Raw genomic sequence first — 21,461 nt, forward strand, 5'->3', positions numbered from 1 at the left:
CTACCTAAAAATAAATACACTGGTTTGTAGAACTGAGAGCATACGTTCTAATATAGGGTGACCTATCATGCCATAGGGTCTAGACATGTCCTTTAAGATGAAATATAACATCATCTGCAGGACTATTTAGAGTCAGACTGTAGCTCAGGAGCAGCCTGACTGGAGGACAGAGATAATTCTTTGTCTGCACAAACTTTTTCCTCTTAACGTCTGTTGTTACATGAGAGGTGTATCAGAATTGCAACATAGTTTTAACCACAGAAACTACAGGTTCTGCTCTGCTGGGCACATGTTTGCTAGGCTCTCAGCATTGTCTTCCGCCTGCACATCTTCCAGAACCCACAAGAGTTTTGAAAGGCAGTGAAAACTGAAGGGACACTGTCTGCATGAAATATATTCCATTTAAAGCAAGGGTTAGAGGTATTCGCAAGTATTTCATTTATACCAAAATTAACGTAACTGTTCAAGCTGGTTTATATTATCCTTCCTTTAAAAAAAAAAAAAAGAAAGAAAGAAAGAAAAAAAAAAAAAAAAGAATATTCCTCCTCTTCCAGTTCAGGAGGGACTGTCTAACTGAGGGACAGCATGGTGAACTCTACCCTAAGTGTTTTGAGAGGACAAATACATGATTTTGAAGTGTTACAGTGCTGCTTAGAGCGGCCCTGTGGGTCACACATCCCACCCCCAGGCCAGACTACGGCCAGCACTGGAGCAGGTCACTGTGGCTTTGATTGAGGCTTGAAAACCTGCAGGGATGGGGTTTCCTCCAGCTCTCAAGAAAGCCTGTTCCCAGGCTGCACTACCCTCCTGGTGGGCATTTTGTTTCCTGATGTCCGAGCTGAACACTCACCTTGCTGCCATTGCCCCTGTTGCACCTTCTGTTATCACTGAGAAGAGTTTGGCTCTGGTGTCATTGTAGCTCCCCATCATGAAGCCATAGGCTGCTGTTCCACTGCCTTTGGCCTCCTCTTCCTCAGATTACACAAGCCCAGCTCTTCAGCCTCTCCTCAGTGGTTCTGTGCGCCAGACCCCTGACCATCCTGGTAGCCCTCTGCTCTGGCTCTCTTCAGTTTTTTGACATCCTTCTTGAAGTGGGTGGCCAAAACTGTGCACAGTTTTCCATATTCTATTTGACTCCACCCTACGACATAAAAACATGAGAAGGTGATCTTTTTCACTTGAAATAATTTTGAAGATGACTTTGAACTTACGATGTTACTCTGAAGGTGACTGACGATGTTGCTTTCAGAGTGCTGGCTTCAGCACAAAGCAGCCAGGAAGAAAGGCCCGAGGGAGAAAAGAAAGTGAGATTAAGGAAAAAAGATCACTTCAAGGAGTAGTGGAAAGGATGAAGACAGAGGAAAAACAAGGCTGAAAAAGAAGAGCAAGGGAGCAGTGAAGAAAATTATGCCCTGCCACTATTGTTACACTGTGATCCAGGACAAATGTAGACTAACATGATCTACTTAGCAAATGGGGATGGGTCATATTTGAAAACATTTAAGCTAACAAGCTTCATTCTCTGGAGAGGGGAAAGCCAATGGCAAAAACAGTCCTCCAAATAATTGCCTCGCTCTACATCTCACCAAGTATGTTGCTCAGGAGCTTTACCATGATAGCCCTTGAAATATTCTTTCATTTATTTCAGTCCTCCCTTTATAATTCTGTAGGAGCATTACATTCCCTTCTTGGAGGGGGAGGTCCAAAATACCCACCATCAGACATTTTGTCTCGGCTTTCTCTGCTGCCCACTTGCTTGCCTCTGCCTCCCAGCTGGCTGAGGAACGACTGAATAGGGAGAACCAAATCTGGAATTTGAATTGGTCCTCCTGGAAATGCTATTTGAAGTCTTCCAAAACAATGAACAAAATGTTCATACGAGGACTTCCTCTAAAAATGACTTAATTGCACTGAGGGCACAATCACCCTCCCTGCAACTCTGCAAAGATCTGACTAACAACAACTTGCTCAAGAGCTGATGCTTAAGCAGAACTTCATTCTACACACGAAAACCTCGTATTTTTGGACTTGGCTTCTGGAAAAAAAATTAAATTAAAAAATCATGTGACAAAAACCAAAGGAGTGAACAGCCCTGACATCATGAGGGTTGGCAGTGTACTCCAGAATAACCAATGTTTATCGAAAGATGAGGGCTAAACTTCTCTCCCGTCAAATCTGAGTACAGTAAAGAAGCGCCTTGCCAGGCAGGATCAGAACGGGTTTTCACTGTGTTCGCACCTTGCTGCCTTGCATATTTCCCTGGAGTTTTTGTAGCGCAGATGGGACTGTATCCTAGAGTTTTTGGAGGCAAAAGAGAACCAATTCCTGTCAGAAAAGCCTGGAGAATACCTTTCTCTTTTATAAAAGTTGTTTGTGATTTTTGCAGCCCAGAATGGCTCTACAACACTCTGCGGTTTCAGCGGGATGTTGTGTTGTGCACAACCTGCCTTCAGCTGTTGTGCCGTGTTGCTATGTGCTCATGCTGACAGCTGTTGTGTTTCGCTCCAAATTAGCGCCTGCCTTTCGCTCTGGAGTGAAGTAATACCTACACGCGGGGCCAGATTCCAGTTTGCTATGGAAATGCCCCCAAAACAAGTGAAAATACTACCAAACCAGATGCTTTGTACCCATTTCCTGATCAGTCACACGATACTTCCTCTTTCTATATGGAGTTCCCCACACACTCCCTTACCAGTTCCCTTTTATTTTCTTTCCTAGCAGTCTAAACATTTCGTGTTGTGAAAAGAATTCAGCATCTCAGTGGTTCTACATTTCTTGTAAGCCAGCCTCACGGAAGTGTCAGGATGCTGAGCCATGGCTGGTGAATGAGGGCGTAGAGCCTGGAAGCCTGTTTTATTTCCTGCAAAGCCAATTTGAAGTAAAATGTGATTTTGAATTCTATTTAAAGATCTTCCTGGAAAATGATAGTGAGGGATGAAAGAGGACATTTTACATTACAATAGCTGTAATACATTGATAAAAAAGTTTTTGAGCAGTTTAGCACTCTTAAATTGATTTGAAAGCATTTGAATTGCCACTTTGGTTGAACCAAAGGTTCACTTGGCCCAGGATCTCATCTCCAGTAATGGTCAGTGTCAGATCCCACACACAGGTGTTTCTCAACCTTTGGCAGTACTGGTAGTCCATTAAACATCAGATGATGACCTGAAAAATAGTCACAATTTTTTTCTAGGTAATCAGTCAAGCAAAAGAAACACAGAAATAAAAGTAATAATATTCTCAAAACGTTATTGAAAAAGGCAAGTGAGTGAACACTCAAAGCTTAGCTTCATTATAGTTGTTTGTGAATTTAAACCTTATAGCTGTGTTGTACAAGGTGGTTAGTAAGTAATCCCTGAATCAACAGGATTTGAGAGACACTGTTAAAGAGGAAGGCACAAGATACTCAGAGAAGTTTATTTCCTATCCTGAGAGCTACAAACAGGCTTGTACAGCAAAGTGGGACCTGGTGTCTCAGGTTTATAACATTCTTCAGTACTTAAAAACACCACATCTGAGAATAAAAATGTGTATAAAGAAAAAAATACTCATTATATTAATGAATTAATGTTGGTTCTCACAGTTTCTACCAGCGTAACAGCCTTCCCCCCCCCCCCAAGAACAAATCACATTTTCCTGTTAAGCGGTATTTAACGAATGTGTTCACTAGTTCATTAGTCATTACTGTACATACAAGTATGTTCCAGTGAGCACAAATGCACAAACAGAAGTCCTTTTATATTATTCTATGACTCAGCTCACACAGCCAAAGTGACTTGGAAGTTTACTAGTTGCGGTTGCAGCACCTAGAGACGAATACACTTGAAATAACCAGGGTGAATGCTCTGGGGCTTGAGTGATTACAGATCTTTCATCAGTGTGACATGAGACTAGATGAAAGAGTTTTAAGTTCTGTGTGTGCTGTTCAAATTAGAAAAGTTAAACAAGAGAGAGCAAATATATGTTAAATTAAAAACATGATCACAGTGATAAGTACATACGTATACACAATACTAAAGATGAGAAAAACATGGTCTGTAAAAAATACTTCAGAGTGCTATCTCCAGACAAAGTTGAGCATACTTTACTACCCTGTACTATCCATTTTGAAGAAGGTATAGTGAAATCAAGAAAGGATTATGCAGATACAGAGTTACTACTCAGCTGAATCTGGCAAACGCAGCTCATTGTGTGTTTTATACTTTAATCTCTCAAACACTGGCACAAAAAGATTTTCTTCCTCTCTGTGAAATTCCCTTCCTTTCTCTGCTCCTTGTCTGTCTATACATCATTTCTGTAAAAAGCACTAAGAATCTCAAAATTGCAGAACAGGGCAAAACCAGAGTGTTATTTGCAAACTTCATGCAACTTGGGAGAAGACAGCATTTGATTTCGATTCAAAGTCCAATAGCTGTGATTTAAACCACTGTTTTGAGTCAGTCAGTCTGGGTCAGTCACTAAGTGAGCAAAACTGTTGTCAAGTTTTGCCTTGTAGGAGGTGGGCTGTATGTCCAATGAGTTGAGCATGGGATTGAAAGTCACAAGCCCTACAAAATGTTTATTCTATTTCAGGCTCATCATATGACAATGACCCAAGTCGCCCAACTTCCCCATCTCTTCCTTGTTTAAAATGTCACTGTTAATATTTGCCTGTGTGAGGGTTTACAGAGCTCTGGATAAAACCATGCATAAGTGAAAATCATTGCTAAGTGAAAAATCATTGCTAAGTGAAAATCATGAATAATAGCCATAGTAACACAATTCTCTGTAACTGTAGAGAAGCCCTCAGCGCTACGCTTTGCAAGAGACTAAAGCTGCCATTGGCAGCTACATTGTGCATAGCCTTTCTGTATTTAAACTGTAGGTTTGCCCTCAGTGGTTCATCTCTCTACACAAGTAGTACAGCACCAAAGGCCAAAAGTCTTGTTTTCAGTCGTCTGTGTCACTGGACAGTACTTTGCTTAACCTCTCCATGCCTCAATTTCTTTACTTGGAACTTTATCTGTGTTTCTAAAGAACTCCACTATCAACAAAATACAAACTGCTTAGTAATGTTTCCTGTATTGCAGCAGGCTGAGACATGTTTGCAACATGCCAGAGTTCCAGGAGTTATCTTTTCTGATGCCCTATTAAAAATACATGGAGACAGTTTATTCTCTTTCTCCTGTTCTTTTCCCCCCTCACCTGAAAAAAATATTCTACAGCATTATTAAGCCTGTCTTGTATGAAAGATCAATGCATGATATTCAACTAGGCAGAGAGGTGTTGCCTTCATCTCACTGCAGGTATAGAGATTAGTGTCACCCTGAGAATTCTGTACCAGTCACACTGCATTCACCAGCAATCCAGTATGCTAGACCTGCTCTTCCCCATTCCTGTATGCAAATATTTTCAGAAAAAAAAAGCACAGTGGTACAAGGTTCTGCTGGGAAGGGTTACAGAAGTACCAGCGACTACTTGGAGCGTGACACACTTCCAAATCTGTATCTCCCTTTTTTATGAAGTTAAAATGACAATGCAGCCACTGTGCATAAGATCAGCACTCCCACGCTTGCTGTTTGCCTTGCACGCTGAGGAAGCAGGCTGGGATACACATCTGCCTCCAGCTTCAGCTCTGCCAGCTGAAGAGGCTGTGCCCAGGTGCTCATCACCTGGCTGACTAATGTGAGTTAGTGGGAGCTCCCACATGGAGATCTGCCAGCTGATCCATGGGCTGGTAGCACCCACCATGCGGGTGCTGATGAGCAGCTGCAGATGCACCAGGCAAGGAAGCCCTTGCTGAAGGCTGGAAAGGTCATATACTCACAGCCTGTGGTCTGTTGCATGATTATGCATGGGTAGGTGTCTGTGCTTGTCAAAACCTCCTGATTCTTATCCTTGAATTGGATAAGAATTTTGAGATAGTCAAGCTTGAGTTAAGAAGGGACAAGAAACCTCAGAGGTAGAGTTGCCGGATCTGATATACGTAGCATCAAATGCAAGACTGTGTTACACAGCCAGCCAGCAAGGCTAGATGTTCTAGCAGCTTCTTTTGGTCCTGAAGTCTACCCAACTTATGGCCAAAACATTTGAGCTTGGCTGCCTCAAGTTAAGCCCTTCTTTGTGGAATCACGCAAAGCATTTACAAAAAAGTAAAGGCAGCTTCTATCAAAGTAAACGAAACCCATATCAAAGGTTGCCAATTCACTTTAGGGCTTAAGGTGTTAAAAAAAATTTGAACTAATTGGAATACTACAGAGAGATTCACAGTACAGTGAATGGCTGAACAGGTTTGAAAATAGCATCTGGAAGTGCAAAAAAGAAATTAATGCTGCAGATGTTTGTGGCTTTTTCTTTCTGTGTCTGCCTGTGAAACAGCTGTGGGACTTTTTTGTCTTACAGTAATAGTCTTAGTGGTGATTGTGTGCTGTGGGAGAAACATTTTCCTGGCATTTCCAACATGTTGGAAGGTGGCAGGTGACGCTACCTATTGCCAGTTCAATACAGATACAGTTATACTTCCTTCCCTTCCCCACAAATTTGAGTTCAGGTCCTTTCTTGAATCACAACCTTTTAGCTGTCAGTGTTTCCAAGTCCCACATTTTTCATTGTAGCTCCTGCTGGGAAGGGAACGAGGGCTATAGTATTATCAGATATCTAAGTAGGATTCCACCAAGGTACAGCAGATGCCTCCAGTGCCTGCTCTGGCTCTTGCCATCCTAAGTTGTCTGTTTACAATGCATGTAATTATGCAAATGAGGTTGGCAGATATGGAATATATATTGCTGTACAGTAATCTTAATCCAGTTATTAGAATGGGAGAAAATTAACTCTGCATTTAATTTTTGGTTCTGCCACAGATCCAGATGAGACACATTGTGTACCCTGCGGCTTAATTCCCACTTTTATAAAATAGAACTAATACTTTCACATCTCTCTGAGATGATATCGGGCACAGTGCAAGGCAAGATAACGTCAACTAATTTCAAGAAAGCTGGTATGTCCTGTCTATCCTGCACAATACAGAACCATATAGGGCTACTAGCTAGAAGCCAAGAGGTATAATTCATCCTTGAGGAGCACTGTGCAGCTTATGCCAATGTAATGTCTTGTTCGAGATCCACAGCTAGACCGGACTGAGCCAGATCAGGAATCTCTGCTTATCATGTATGGTATTTAAACCTGCCCTAAGTTTTTACCTTTTTATATAAATTTGTATATAAAAGGAAAAAAATGACCAGCTCTCTCAGGGTACATTGACAATATGATCCTCTAAAGTAATTCTTCGCCTTATACATGCAAAGCTTCAGAAATAAGAAAAAAAAATAATCTGTAATTCAAAAAAGCCTCTACATACCTGTGTGTTTCAGGCCCAAATTCCTTCAACTAAACATTAGACACTGCCTGATTCAGGCCACAGATGCACTGAGCTGCCTCCAGGGTGCTTATTTGTCTCTTCTGACCAAGGAGGGTACCTTTGGTGTCTATATGCCTAACTCCAATGCCAGAACTTAAGAAAGGTAAATATATTATGAATGAATATATAAATATTTTGACTCCATTTTGGATAGGTTACCTAGGACAAAATTAACATTTCTTCCCTCACTGTCTAGCTTAGACAATCAGAAATACTGTAATAAACCCACTGAAAGCAATGGAAGGAGAAAACTGTGGCAAATATGCCCTAAAATTATGGATCACTAGAGAGAAATCCCTATAAATAAAACCTTGTTTAGCATGCATGGTTTGCATCCTTCTGCCCAAGATGCCTCTTACATTTCCTGAAAGAAAATCTCCTAGAAATAATATGGAATATTAAAGCAGTCAACATACCAGGCAAGAGCCATGGTGGTATAACCGAGAGGAAAAGCCCTAAGACCTGACAGTGTGAGCCTCCCTTTAGCAGGCCTCTGTTTTCATATCCAATTGATCTCCAAGAATCCAAGTTGCTGTTTTGAGTTAGCAGCCAGCTGAATCTCTCTCTAGCAAAAATTCCTCTCTTTGACTAATTTGCTCACTATTTACACCACTTGGTGCCTTAACTCCAAGGTTGCTGGAGGGCTTACAGGCTTAAAGAGATCTTTCTTTTAAGATAATGAACTACAATGGTGATGATGGGGGTTTTGTATACACATAAAAGGCACTGAGATAGGATGGTAGCAAACACCTCGTGCACTAGATGAAGAGATAAGGGAAGGAGAGATGACCTGATAGCTAGGTCAGATAAGTGATCAGCTGTATTTTAGTGCATATGCTCAAGTGAGAGGTACAGGGAAACTTGTTCAGATTGTGTTCTTGATAGAAAATGCCTAAATCCATCTCTGCTATTATCCATCAAAAGCTAAAGTTTTGGAAGGAAAATCTGAGTGCCAGAGTCAGCAGACAGTGCATGCTTACGTTATTCATTCTGGAGCACGTACCAGCTCCTCACATTAGGCTGCCTTGTGACCAAAGGAGACCAGTAGACTGAATTCATAGCATACTAAGCATCTTCATTTTTCTCACGAGCCTTTTTTTATCACTTTTCCATCTTATGTTTGCACCTCCTCTACCATACTAGCATTATTCAGTTCTGATAAGACCAAACTCTGTGCAGTCACAGCACATTATTTTAACTTCATAACAACAATAACAAATTCAAGTATCTGTCATCCAACCTGGTTCTATGGGGACTCTAAGCTAGAGAGTCTACACAATACTGCAAGGATTTATACTGATCTGGGGAGGGGGACACACTCAGAGGAAGGCATACAAATGTGCTTCTTCTGCAGTCACCCCTCTCTGACTGCTACAGGCTGAAATACCTGCAACATTTCCTCATAAAGTCACAGTGACAACTCCGTTAGACTCAAATCGGTGTGCTGGCATTAAAACGGCAGTTAGGGCATCATTTATCAGTTATTTTAACTAGAGGTCAGTGCGTCCAAAGGATGCTGTAATTTTCCACTGCTTTCTACAAGGACGGGAATTACTTTTTTCTCAGTACAGCTCTGCATCACTCTGTGATCCTGTGAGCGTAATCCCTTGGCACTAAAGCCTCTTATTGACAAAGCAGTAAACCTGCTCCGTAAGCATCAGAAAAGGGAAATAAAAGATGTTCCAAATTAGTGTTTGGCAAAATATGACACTCAAATCAATTAGATGTTTCCAGATCTATAGGGGCTTCAGTCAATAAACCTCCTGTCAGAGCAATGTCTAGCAGACCTGTTGGCAGCATTTGAAAGCTCCTGATTTAAAATCACTGTTGGAGTTGTTATTAAAGCTGTTATTCAGCTCCTTATCTATTTGCTGCTACTTGTAGACATCACTTGTGGGGGCAGCCTGAAGGTCTTGACTGAAAGTTTTGGCTTTTGCACACAAAACTTAATTACAAGGTCAGAGACAAGAACTTGTTTGCTGAGGATTTACAGAAGGAAAATCAAAGCTTTTGAGATTTTGCTTCAGAAGACAGATGCTGTTAGGAGTGCCGTCACCTTTTGAATTTGAAGGGTATGTCATTCCTGCAGTCCAAAGCTTGAATTCTGTCTTTGTTTAATCAACCCAAAGCCAAATACTGCTGAAAATATTTGCAGAATTTGGGGAAGCTTCCTTCCAGAGTCAGCCAAGTAATTCTAGGAACAGTTCAACCTGCTGCATCCTAAGGTCTTGATTCAGCAAGATAAGTAAGCAGGAATTCATTCATTCAGTGTTGAATTCATTGCCAAACTGAAGTTCAGAAGCTATCAGAGAATCTAATTCCTGAAGGATGGAGGCACGGAATTACATCCATAAATCTTCCTCCACAGCGGACAATGAGGACCAGGACAGAATTAGAGGAAGAGAGCTCACAAATTCCAGTTACCATGTGGGCTGATGAAGCCTCTGACCTTTCTGAAGGGCAAAAGGGGAAAGTTTCTGTGTGCCTCGCCAACACTGTCAGGCAGGACTATCATCTGTCTGTCCACTGCAGATGAAGACACCCTCCAAACAGTGAGGTTTCTCTAGGGAGACAAATTTCCACAGTCCAGCTAATGCTGAAGCTGCTTTGAACTGCACTGGCCAAAACAGGCCCACACTATAGATGTGCATGTGTTCATCCTTTAAGATAAATTGAATCACATCCCTCCTGGCTTTATGCTGGGCATGTCCCAATCTCTCTGTCAGCAGGACCCCAGGGTTACCCATGCCGCAGTGAAAGCCAGCACGTCGTGCCTGCTCTGCCCTCGTTCCTTGGTCACCCACAGTTTCAGCAGAGTCTGTGTCTTTCTGCATCTCTCACAGCCCAGCAGCAGGGCCCTGGTTTGGATCCTGGCATGGTGAAGAACTTGATGAGCATCTATTTTACCTAGTGCTACTTTCACATGGGATACCGCTATTTGGCAGAGTCAAATGCTTTACATCAGGTTATAGATCAAGTCAGTTCTCTTTCTTTTTACCATTAAGCAGCAGTTCCCACGTTTTTGTGAGTTGGTTAAACTCTGTGATTAAAAAATCAGTGTTCTGCCACTCAGAAGCGCAATATAAGACCACCAGAATGAAGGTCGATGTAGGTCAGTCTGGGTTACTGGCACCAGCTAACAGCGCACTGGTAAGGGAGAGGGCAAGAACGGGCAACTGTTCAGTGATTTGTCCCCAAAACAGCCCTGCCTCCCAGAAATTTGTGGTCCAGGAACATTCCAGGTCAGACATGCTGCCTTTGTAGTCAAATCTTTTTCTCCTATTGATTTGTCCAGCCATTCTTGAACCCATCCATACTTTTGGTGTGCACACATCCTGGGGCAAGGAGTTCTATAACTTTTTATATTCCTTGTGTGGAGTCTCACTTTCAATGCCCAACTTCTACTTTATTTTTATTCATTTTGCTGTGAAAAATTATTAATTTAAAAGTTCAGGACAATTTGTCGAAATTTTAGCCTGAGGGAGAAAAGTAACATGAGTGTGAAACATCACTGTAATGTTCGATTCTTCTCTCGTATTTATTTTTTAGCTATACACTGCTAACCTACTGACTACACAAATTCTTGACGCAAACCCTTGCAATGTATCGAGATTTTCACAAAGCCTGACGCTTTTCTGTAAGACTTGGCTTTCGAATAAGGGGATCTGTGGGTACCTTTTCCTTGCTTGCGTTCTCTCGCCCCTTTCAATTGCTAAGGTGTTTGCTGCTATCGTTGCAGAGAAAAGTTTGAAAACGCAGCCTCGGGGCACTCAGGCTGCCAAACCCCGGCCTTCTGAGGACCCGTTTCATGACTCTAAAACGCCGCGTAAATTATAAATAATAGTAAATCGTCCCTCGGGAGGAATTCCTCCCTTCCCCACCGAAAACTGTCCGTGCCGTGACGCGCCCGCCTGGAGGACGAGCGGCACCTCCAGCGCGGGGAGGGGGCGAGGGCGCCGCCGGCCGCGGGAGCCGGCAGGTGGGTGCCGGAGGGATGGAGGGGCGGCGGGACGGAGGGACAGCGGCTTCCCGCGGTGGGGCGCGGCCGGCGGTGCGCGGCGCCGGGCCGGGCGGTGGCGGGCGGCGGGGGAGCGGAGCCGCGCGGGCGGGGGGGCGCCGCCGGGGCGCTGCCGGCGGAAGGCGCTGGGTGCCAGGTCGGAGCGGAGCGCCGGGCCCGCCCCGGCGCTATCCGGCCGGCGGGGAAGCCCGGCCGGCAGCCGCAGCCCTCTGCCCCCCGCGGGCACCGGCAGCCCCCCCCTGCCCTACCTCTGCCCGTCTTGGCGGGGAGCCTTTTTTTTTTTTTTGGGGGGGGGGGGGGGGGGGGAGGGGTGCAGGACCCGTGCCGTGGGTGCGCGGCCGCTCGCACCGCGGCGGGGAGGCGGGGGGGGGGGGGGGGGGGGGGGGAGCGTGGGCAGAGCCTCCTTCCGTGGGGCAGGGTTAGCGCTGCCGGCAGGTCAATTAGGGCCGGAGCGGGCCCCCCCCCCTCCCCTCCCCTCCCCCCGCTGTTGCCCGTGCGTGTGTGCGGGCGTGCTGATGACGGTAATTTTGAGGGCGATGTTGCAACGGGGCAGAGTGTGCGGGGCGGCCCGGGCTGAACTTTATAACGCTCCCGCATGTCAGCCGCCCTCGGCACCGCGGCCATAAACGGGTCAGCGGGAGCGGCGGCCGGCCTCGCCGCCCTCGCCGCCTCCCTCCTGCCTCCCCGCCGCCCGGCCAGGAAGGGGAGTTATTTGGGATTACAGCGGCGGCCGGGAGCCCAGTCACAGCCTCAGCGCTGCCGCGCCGCGCCCGGGGGCTCGGCGGGGAGCGAGATGAGGGGCAAAGAGGAGAAGTCGTCGCTGAAAGGTGGGTTCATCGCTCTGCCGGCGGGACACCTTGCCCCGGCAGGAAAACTGCTCCCCACGGCGGGGGGGGATAACTCCTCCGGACGCGGGGCCACCCGAATACACCCGGGGTGCGTGCGGGGTACGGCCGGGGCAGCGTTTGGCACGGAAAGGGGCCGCCAGGTGACTTGGCAAGAGAAGCGGAGCCCTTGCAAAAAAAAAAAAAAAAAAAAAAAAAGAAAAAGACCAAAAGGGGTGCAAAGGCGGTGGTGTAACCGGCCGGAGCGGGGACAGCGGCGGGCGACGGTGGGGCCGCGCTCGGGCTGCGCCGCGGGCGCTTGCGGGCGGCGTGAGGAGCCGCGGCGGAGCGGGGAGGAGGGAAGCGGGTTGCAGCCCGTGGCAGGTTGTGCCGAAGACCGAGGGAGGGCTGTGCGGGAGCCTGCCCGGGGGCTGGGAAACGCTGGCCTCTGCGCGCAGCGGGCGTGATGTGCCGGGGAGGCAGCGCCGCCGGCCCGGCTGCCGGGCGCCACGTCGTAGAGCCCGGAGGGAGATGCCAGGGGAGCAGCGAGCGGGGGACGAGAACTCCCGGTTACCCGCGAAACCGAGGCTCTCGAGTTGTTTTTAACATAAGCACTCTGCAAGCAGTGCGGAGGGAGCAGAGAAAACTGTCTCCTCCTATTCCGATCTGTCAAATTTTGGGCTGGTTGAGTTTTTGTGGGGTTTTTTTGGTCTGCGTTTCTATTGATGAGAGTGGCAGGTTTTGCAACAGAGTGAGGAAAGCAACAAGTGGGAGAACTTAGAGCCCCGCCAGCCGCAGCCAGCTTTTCCTTGCTTCTCCCGTCGTCCTTTCCTTCCCCCGGCGGGGGCTCCCTCGCACCCCCCGCACCGTGGCGGCGGGGCCGGGCCGGGCACCGGCGGCTCGCTGCGGGGCCGAGCGGAGCCGGCAAAGCATCTCTGTTTGCTCTCTCCTTGTAAAGCTTTGGCAGCGCTTTTAAGACCTGCGCCCACCTCGCGGGGGTTATGTTTCTACACCAGGTTATCCGTCTTGCTGCTCGGGGCGAGCTGCAGCCTTTGACGACTGCTGTGCTGGGGTGCTTGCCATCACACCCCACACCCCCCCCCCTCCCCGGAGGCAGAGGGTGCAGACAGCTGCCAAGGGATGCCGCCCAGCGGCCGGCTGCGGTTGCGGGGGAAGGCAGCAGCAGCGGGTACAGAGGGGAAAGAAAAAAAAAAAAAAAAAGGGCTCCGGGCGGGGGGAGGACGGGGGCACGTTGCAGCTGGAGCCGCTGGCCGCAGCCCAGCGCCCTTCGTTCAAACAGCAAGGCGAAATGCGCGCATGAATAACGCGCCGTCGGGTGGAAAGTTCCACCCGCCTGTAGCGCGGAGGGGCCCGGCACCCCCCGCCGCGTTTGCCCCCTGCGAGGGCTGCAAGCGGGGATGCGCCCTTGGGGGGGGGAGCGGGGCGGAGGATTAGGGAGAGGCCGTGATACCCTCCGCCGTGCCAGGCTGCGCCCCCCGGGGCGGGGGTCGCCGCCAGGGTCGTTTCACCTTGTGCTTCGTGCGTCCGCCGGCGCGTCCGCAAGGAAGCGACTGAGCAATTAAGTGCCGGGTACACGGTGTTCCCAAATTGCCGTGTACGGTGGAAACAAAAACTGCAGGTTGTTTTTTTGTGTGGGTTTTTTTGTTGTTGTTTGTTTCTTTGTGGTTTTTTTTTTTTCCCTTTCCCTTACTGCACTTGTCCAGTCCTCAGTCATCTCCCCACCTTTTCTAGAAGCAGATCTCTGCCGTCTCCTCCAAGTTCAGGGGACTGGGATTATTTTTTTTCCTTCTTTCCCTTTTTGGCATTTAAAAAAAAAAAAAAAAGAAAAAGTTGTATTTTTTTTCCCCTTTTCCCTTTCAGTAATGTCCCAACCAGGATCAGGGCAGTGCACAGAAGGGACGTTTGTTTGTTTTATTGAAAACCGGGCAGGAAATCTTGTTCTCCTGAGTCACTGCGGCTCCTTCAAGGAAACGTCAGCGTCCCTTATCGCTCCTCACCCGGGGCGGCGGGGCTCGGGAGCGGACGCGGGCTGCGGCGGAGCCGGGGTGGGGGGGAGGGCGGTTAGACACTTTCGGAAGAGGTGGTTGTCCAGGACAGAGCCAGATTTCAACTTTATATAACCGCAAAAAAATAAAGAAGGGCCGGGAAAAGAAGGGTGGGCAGGGAGAAACGGGGCTGCGAGAGTTTGCTGTGCTAAAAAAAAAAAAAAAAAAAAAAAAGGGAGGGGGATTGGATGCGTTTGCTCATGGATGCTCTGCTGGGGGGGGGGGGGGGCTCCCCCCGGGGTTGCGCCCTAGGTAGGGCGGCGACACTCGTGTGCCCCCCCCCCCCCCCGACGTCCTCGGAGGCGGCCGGTGGCCGCCTCCGAGGACGTCGGGGGGGGAGGGGGAGGCACACGAGTGTCGCCGCTCCGCCCCGGTCCCGCCCATCACCGCTGCCACTTAAGCGCCGTCGGGTTCCTCGCCGAGGCAGTGCGGTGCTGGGAGGCGGTGGTATCGTGAGCTCGTTATTTATCCCCGTCTTCGCTCCAAAATGACCGTGAAAGCAGCCGAGGCGTCTGGTCCTACCTTGACTTACTCGAAGATGAGGGGGATGGTGGCCATCCTCATCGGTGAGCGGCGAGAGGGGCTTCTTCGAGGATGCTCGGGTGGGGCTGTGTTTTTTCTGGCAAGGATGGCTTAACGATTTTATTTTTCCTTTCCCTGTCCTTTTACTTTGTAGCTTTCATGAAGCAGAGAAGAATGGGACTAAACGACTTCATTCAGAAGATAGCCACCAACTCCTATGCATGCAAGCAGTAAGTATCAGAAATTTTTGGCCGGATTTCAGTCACAAATATCACTACATATTGCGAGATCTAGTTAAAAGAAAAAAAAAAAAAGTTTGTTTACTGTAATGCCTCCGGCATGACTGTTACGGAAGGGTTAATTGATCTTCTTGAGGTATTACTCACTTGGCAACAATCTTTGTGAGCTGGGTTTGGGAGAAATAAGCTGGATGGGATTTCTAGTGACCCATCCCTATTTTGAACTGTACTTGCAGTATAAATACATTTCTTTGTATGACGGAATTTACTTTCCTTTAGGTTAATTTGACTCCTTAAGTCGAATAAATTGTTTCAGTTGTCTTCTGTAATTGCCCAAAAACTCATCTTTCGCGATACATGCATGCCCTCTGGCGGAAAGATTTGCCTAATGCTTCTGGTAACTCTATGCATGCTCTTTCATTGCAGCCCTGAAGTTCAGTCTATCTTGAAAATCTCCCAGCCTCAAGAGCCTGAACTTATGAATGCTAATCCTTCTCCTCCGGTAAGTAGACTTTACTCAGTGAAGCATTTTTAGAACACCAAATCAGCCGGTAATAGAAGTGTAGCACAATTAGCATCATGAGTGTTACTGCAGTTCAGCTCATAGCACAGTGATGTAACTGGGAAAAAGAGTAATTGAGTTAGACCGAAACATTTTCTTTTCCCAACATGGAGAAGAAATTTTGAAAAAAAGCTTTATTAGTTGTTACTTCATTGTGGAATGTGGCTAAGACCTCAACAACGACTTTTAAGTAAGCTATGGCTGTTACACTCTTCTTGGGCAGTACCTAATGTTTTAAGATACCTGGTAGAGGTCAGTGTTAATTCTTTAGTGGTAAGAAGAGATCTTAATTTTCAAGGTCACTTTATTTATATTTTTAAAAAAGACACATTGTCAAGACTTTCACTACCAAATTGTTTTAATAAATGTGGTTTCTGTCTGTTTATTTTTCTAGCCCAGTCCTTCACAGCAGATCAATCTTGGTCCATCATCCAACCCACATGCCAAACCATCGGATTTTCATTTCTTAAAAGTGATTGGAAAAGGCAGTTTTGGGAAGGTAAACTTGACTTTTGTGTTGTTGTTGCAGTTTATTTACCCTTCAGCTCTTGTATGTTATGCCCAAGAGTCAGATACTGACTTTGGTAAATGGTGGTCATTTAAAGCAGACCTGAGCACGTCAAGCTGCCCAGTGCCTGGCTCCCTGTGTAGCAGCAGGGAGAGGGAACAGGGTGCTGCATCTGAAAGGGTCGTAAGGGAGCCAGGGAGTGCAGTGCACTGGTGCTGGGAAGAATATATACTTTGCTTTTAGAAGGGAAAGAAACTAGGTGTAAAAACTTTGGGCTAGATTCGTCTGCCAGAATGGTAATAGTGTTTTCAGCAAAGGGCTTGCATGTTGATCCAGAGGTATGTAGCAGTGCTCAGCAGTTAACATAAAGGCTTGTTTCCAGTTGTGTTTACAAGTTATTCTGTATTTCAGTGTTGCTCAGTTCTGGGATTTTATCCTCTTTCAGGTTCTGCTTGCACGCCATAAGGCAGAAGAGCAGTTCTATGCTGTTAAAGTCCTGCAGAAGAAAGCAATCTTGAAGAAGAAGGAGGTAAGCTGCTTCTTCACGATGCCATTGTGATGTCCATCAAATCTATTTTTACTGCTATTACTAAGCAAGTGTACTAAACATTGATTTCTTATGCTTTCAGGAGAAGCACATTATGTCAGAGCGCAATGTCCTGCTGAAAAATGTGAAACACCCCTTCCTGGTCGGGCTCCACTTTTCCTTCCAAACCGCGGACAAATTGTATTTTGTCCTAGACTACATCAATGGTGGAGAGGTAAGCAGTAAGAAAATGAAATACTATTTCCTATCATGTGCACGGTGGTAGGGTAGACTTTTTCACATTTCCTTTTAAATAAAAAAGAGTTGCAAGGGGAAAAGTCAGGGGGGAAAAGTTACTAGATTGAATGTTTCCAGCCTGCCAAGTTTTGACCTACCAAAGGATCGTTAGGCCATTTCCTGCTATTGTTCTCCCTGCTATATATGTTGAGTCTAATTAAGTGCATTGTTAACAGGCTTTGGCGCCGTTTACACAACTTTGTTCTCTCTGTCTCCTGTAGTTGTTCTACCATCTCCAGAGGGAGCGTTGCTTCCTGGAGCCGAGAGCCCGATTTTATGCTGCTGAAATTGCCAGTGCACTGGGCTACCTGCACTCCCTGAACATTGTTTATCGGTAAGCAATCGTGGTCCGTTTGTCGGACTGAAAAAGCCACGTGCTTTTTCAATAAGCATTGAAAAGTTGATCTCAATATAAGCTCAGAATTGCTTTTAATATTTTTTTTGTGACTTAGTGAAATTCTGTAAGCAATTGCACCTGAAACATTCTCACTGTAGCTCCTCTAATGAACACTTGTCTGCTTTCATCTCTTCCTACAGTGACTTGAAGCCGGAGAATATCCTGCTCGATTCGCAGGGGCACATTGTCTTGACTGACTTCGGACTCTGCAAAGAAAACATAGAGCACAACGGCACGACCTCCACTTTCTGCGGCACACCAGAGGTACGGCCTGCCCTCAGCCCGCCGCTCCAAGCGCTGTCCTCGTCAGTGAAAACTGGCATCTCCCATGTGTATTTACAGCTGGTTAGACAAGCAGGGGGCATTAGGGGTCTTGTAGTAGCAGGCTGCCAGTGAGGACAGGTAGGACACATAGAGCTTGTTGAGCAGGAGAGAACAGCTCTCGAGCCGTCTCCCTGTTTGCAAAGAGCTTGTAGCTTTCCGGTAGCTTAGATATTGCTGGGATTCAGTAAGCTGCTTTTAGTCGAGAATGGGGAGGCTTTCCTAGTTACAAAGATCCCTTTGGCTAACGCGGCTCTCTTCCCTCTCTTACACAGTATCTTGCTCCTGAAGTTCTTCATAAGCAGCCCTATGACCGGACTGTGGACTGGTGGTGCCTTGGAGCAGTCCTGTATGAGATGCTTTATGGCCTGGTAAGCAACGAATCCTTCATGACAGATCCAATCAACTTACTTGTCCTTTCCCCACAAGAAACCCCCTGCCAGCCTGTCAGCCCCATTAACCTGGGTCTCTCCTTTGCCGTTCCCACAGCCACCTTTCTACAGCAGGAACACGGCAGAAATGTACGACAACATCTTGAACAAACCCTTGCAGCTGAAGCCAAATATTACCAACTCGGCTAGACATCTCCTAGAAGGCCTCTTGCAGAAGGACAGGACAAAGAGGCTTGGTGCCAAGGAGGACTTTGTAAGTGCAAACCAGCCAGTGCCTATAGGCGGCACAGGAGGGTGACTAGGCCATACTGATTACATTAGCTTGGGACTGAATTAATTAATCTATTTTTCTCTCTGTAACAGATGGAGATTAAGAATCACATCTTCTTCTCCCCAATTAACTGGGATGATCTCATTAATAAGAAGATTACACCCCCTTTTAACCCAAATGTGGTATGTATCACATCTAATTATAGAATGTATGGAGAGTGTCTTTTCCTCCCTTTGTTGTGGGGTGCCCAGGAGCTGAGGGGGACTGGCCGGATGGCCATGTTTGGGGAACACAGCTTTTCCTTCCCCTATGGCTGTCCAGGCAAGGTTAAAAAAATAAGCAGTCGCTGTCTTTTTGCTGATTGACAATCTAAATTTAGCTCAGGTTTTTGGCCTTTCTCATGATTCATTTGCATGGCTATTTTAAAATAATCCCTGGCATCCCCATTTTACCAGAGGGGAAGGTAAGGCCTAGAAAGCAAGTAGCTTCCCAAGGGCGGAGTTACATTTGCCTTGTCAGCTACTAAGATGTAAAGAGAGGGATCTGATTGTGGAGGTTGTTCTCTTTCACTTTCTGAACATTTTATAAACTAAATTTAATAACTAGCTCAGCGATCAAAGTCCTCCCCAGCAAACTGCTGCATGGCGGAGTGGCATGTTTGCATTTGGCTTCTGTTCCATGAGCTTAGTTGGAGGGTAGTGTATTAAATTGAATCATCTTGTTTTTAGCGAGACAGTATACAGCAGGATACAAAAACCCAATCAAACTAAAATTGGCAAAGGCTGTTAAAACAGTGGGCCCGGGGTGGTAACACTGTGAGTCTCCGCACAAGGGTGCTTGCTTGTCCTCATTTTGATTTGAACTGTGCACTCACAAAACATTTGGGTCTAAATGTTGCATCTTTCCTTTTCTGCCCTTTCCACAGAGTGGCCCCAGTGACCTGCGACACTTTGATCCGGAGTTTACAGATGAGCCAGTCCCCAACTCCATCGGGCAGTCCCCAGACAGCATCCTCATCACTGCCAGTGTCAAAGAAGCTGCTGAGGCTTTCTTGGGCTTCTCGTATGCCCCACCCGTGGACTCTTTCTTGTGAACATTTTTCCTTCTTTCTTTTTTAATAATAATAACTATTATTTTTATTTTTGTTTGGCCTTCTGGTGGAACTGCCAGTTGACCAGTCATCTTGAAAGAGAATTTGCACATTTCCACCATGGCAGCTTTGCAGCCTTAATTTCAACTACACTGTTTGCTGGAAGCTTTTTTGAAGAGCACATCCCTCTCTAAATGAGCTTTACAGGCTTTTCGTTTCCATTTGTTCTTCCCCCAAAGTGGTGCTGTCTCCTTGGGAAAGAAAAACAAGTGTGACTGCTGCTGTAGACTGCTATGGCAGATCATAGGAGTAAGAACAAGCTGTTTTGAAATCGTGCTCCGAAAAGCCTTGCCTGAAGATCTATCTGAACGTGATAAGGATTTTATGAAATGTGCCTTTTTCTGATGAGATCTTGTGAGCTCCAAAGCTTTCCCTGTTGCAGAGTGTGTTTCTCAGTTCATTTACGTGGGTTTACTATGTGAACAAATGGTATGCGTGTGGTCTGCGTACTACAGATGGACTTAGTTTAAGCATCAGTGTGACACTTGCAGGATACCACAATGTGGGGCATTGTTTGTTTCTTCCATATTTGGAAGATAAATTAAGTGTAATTTTGAAATTTCTTTTGTAAATCTATACAGTCAACTAAAAATACTGAAATGGGCTCACAATTACTTGTATCCAAATGCTTGAAGAAAGCATTGCTGCTATGAAAAAAGATTTCTATTTTTAGAAAGGGTTTTTATGGACCAAAATGCCCCAGCTGCAGTCAGTCAAAGCTGTTGGTTTCTTTTTTTTTCTTTTTCTTTAATTTCTTTTTTAGTTCAAAAGATGTCATCTGTAAAATGGGCATTATTTATGGTTTGGGGATTTGGGGTTTTTCATTCCTGATTGTATGTATTGTAAAAAAGATCTGTATATTCAGTTGTAACTCTAGATGTATATTTAAACTTACAGACTTACTTGTAATGTATACCATCATTGTAATGTAATATAATTAACATGGTTATATGTATCATATTTTTTTGTGACCAAACCCATTGGTTTGCAGTAAAATCCTAAAAAATACTTCCATAAACGCTGTCATTTTTTTTTATTTTAAAACAAAGATGTTTTCTCTCAAAAATTTTAGCCAGCTTTAAAAAAAAAAAAAATTAAGAACACATCTGGGCTGCCAGTCAGCTAAGATACCTGTGTAATTTTGCTTATGTGTGTGATAGTTGTTCCATCAAACTGCACCCATACAAGTCTTATTGTGGATACACCTTGGCAAAATACTTGGTCATCCGACTGTGGGTGTTCAAATGGGTGCTCTTATGTGGTACAAATGCTCACGCTTCCTCAAAATGAGTTTCTCAACCTCTAGCAAAGTGAAGGTACTGCTCTCTGGTGTGGACAAAGCATAACTACACTTGAAGCATTAAGTCCTCAGGTCAGCTGTGTTACAAAGGGTCGAGCCATTTTAGCACTATGCTGCAGGCTGAACGCAGGTTGTTGTAAGGCTGAAGGAAACCCCCGACTTGGGAGTCCGTCCTGGGTTGCTGCTATGATGTGGGGCAGCCGGAGTGTGCATTACCCTGATGTGTTAGGCACCCTGAGTTTGCCAGTGCGCCAAAAGCTGTTATCGGGGAGGCGGTACAACTCACCAACTCATCATATGCTTACCTGGATGGGGTAAAACTGACTATTCATCTAAAACTGAGCTGTTAAATATAGGGTTTTATTACTGAGTACTACTGGGTGGTCTGCAAAAGGGCCTTTCAGCCAAGAATTAAGATAATAATTTCGTCTGGAGTGATCCCATTCAATTTCTTCTGCAACAGTGATGGATGGCTTCCTTCTATGAGGGCTTGGGCATCTACACTGTATTTACAGCTCCCATTATCTGCTGGTTACTGGAGTTGGTGGTCTCAGCAATTCAGAGAATCAAAATGAGCCATTGCCGAGAAAAACCTGGTCAGAGTCAGTCAACTGTTGCTCGGGCCATGCGATAACAGCAGTGTAAGCAAAGCTTTTATAGGGGTGATATTTC

General features: G+C 46.0%; 1 protein-coding gene across 5 annotated transcripts in view; it reads left to right on the plus strand.

Annotated features, from left to right (window-relative positions):
* Positions 1 to 20,497, plus strand: part of SGK1 (serum/glucocorticoid regulated kinase 1) — an 83,492-nt gene extending 62,995 nt beyond the window's left edge. For 2 of the 5 annotated variants that reach the window (XM_086482412.1, XM_086482411.1), the window contains 11 exons: positions 14,981 to 15,056; positions 15,492 to 15,567; positions 16,022 to 16,126; positions 16,581 to 16,664; positions 16,765 to 16,896; positions 17,180 to 17,292; positions 17,496 to 17,619; positions 17,952 to 18,047; positions 18,166 to 18,321; positions 18,432 to 18,521; positions 19,265 to 20,497. In XM_086482412.1, the coding sequence (XP_086338538.1) occupies positions 14,981 to 15,056; positions 15,492 to 15,567; positions 16,022 to 16,126; positions 16,581 to 16,664; positions 16,765 to 16,896; positions 17,180 to 17,292; positions 17,496 to 17,619; positions 17,952 to 18,047; positions 18,166 to 18,321; positions 18,432 to 18,521; positions 19,265 to 19,432 (1,220 nt within the window). In that variant the 3' untranslated portion in view covers positions 19,433 to 20,497. Of the gene's footprint in view, positions 1 to 12,009; positions 12,242 to 14,701; positions 14,871 to 14,980; positions 15,057 to 15,491; positions 15,568 to 16,021; positions 16,127 to 16,580; positions 16,665 to 16,764; positions 16,897 to 17,179; positions 17,293 to 17,495; positions 17,620 to 17,951; positions 18,048 to 18,165; positions 18,322 to 18,431; positions 18,522 to 19,264 lie in introns of those variants that run through there. The other 3 variants (XM_086482413.1, XM_009957446.2, XM_009957448.2) reach the window with 3 other exon arrangements.
* The last annotated feature ends 964 nt before the right edge of the window (positions 20,498 to 21,461 follow it).

The sequence above is a fragment of the Leptosomus discolor genome, chromosome 2 (genome assembly GCF_034619465.1).
Source record: "Leptosomus discolor isolate bLepDis1 chromosome 2, bLepDis1.hap2, whole genome shotgun sequence".
In the NCBI taxonomy this organism is placed as follows: domain Eukaryota; kingdom Metazoa; phylum Chordata; class Aves; order Leptosomiformes; family Leptosomidae; genus Leptosomus; species Leptosomus discolor.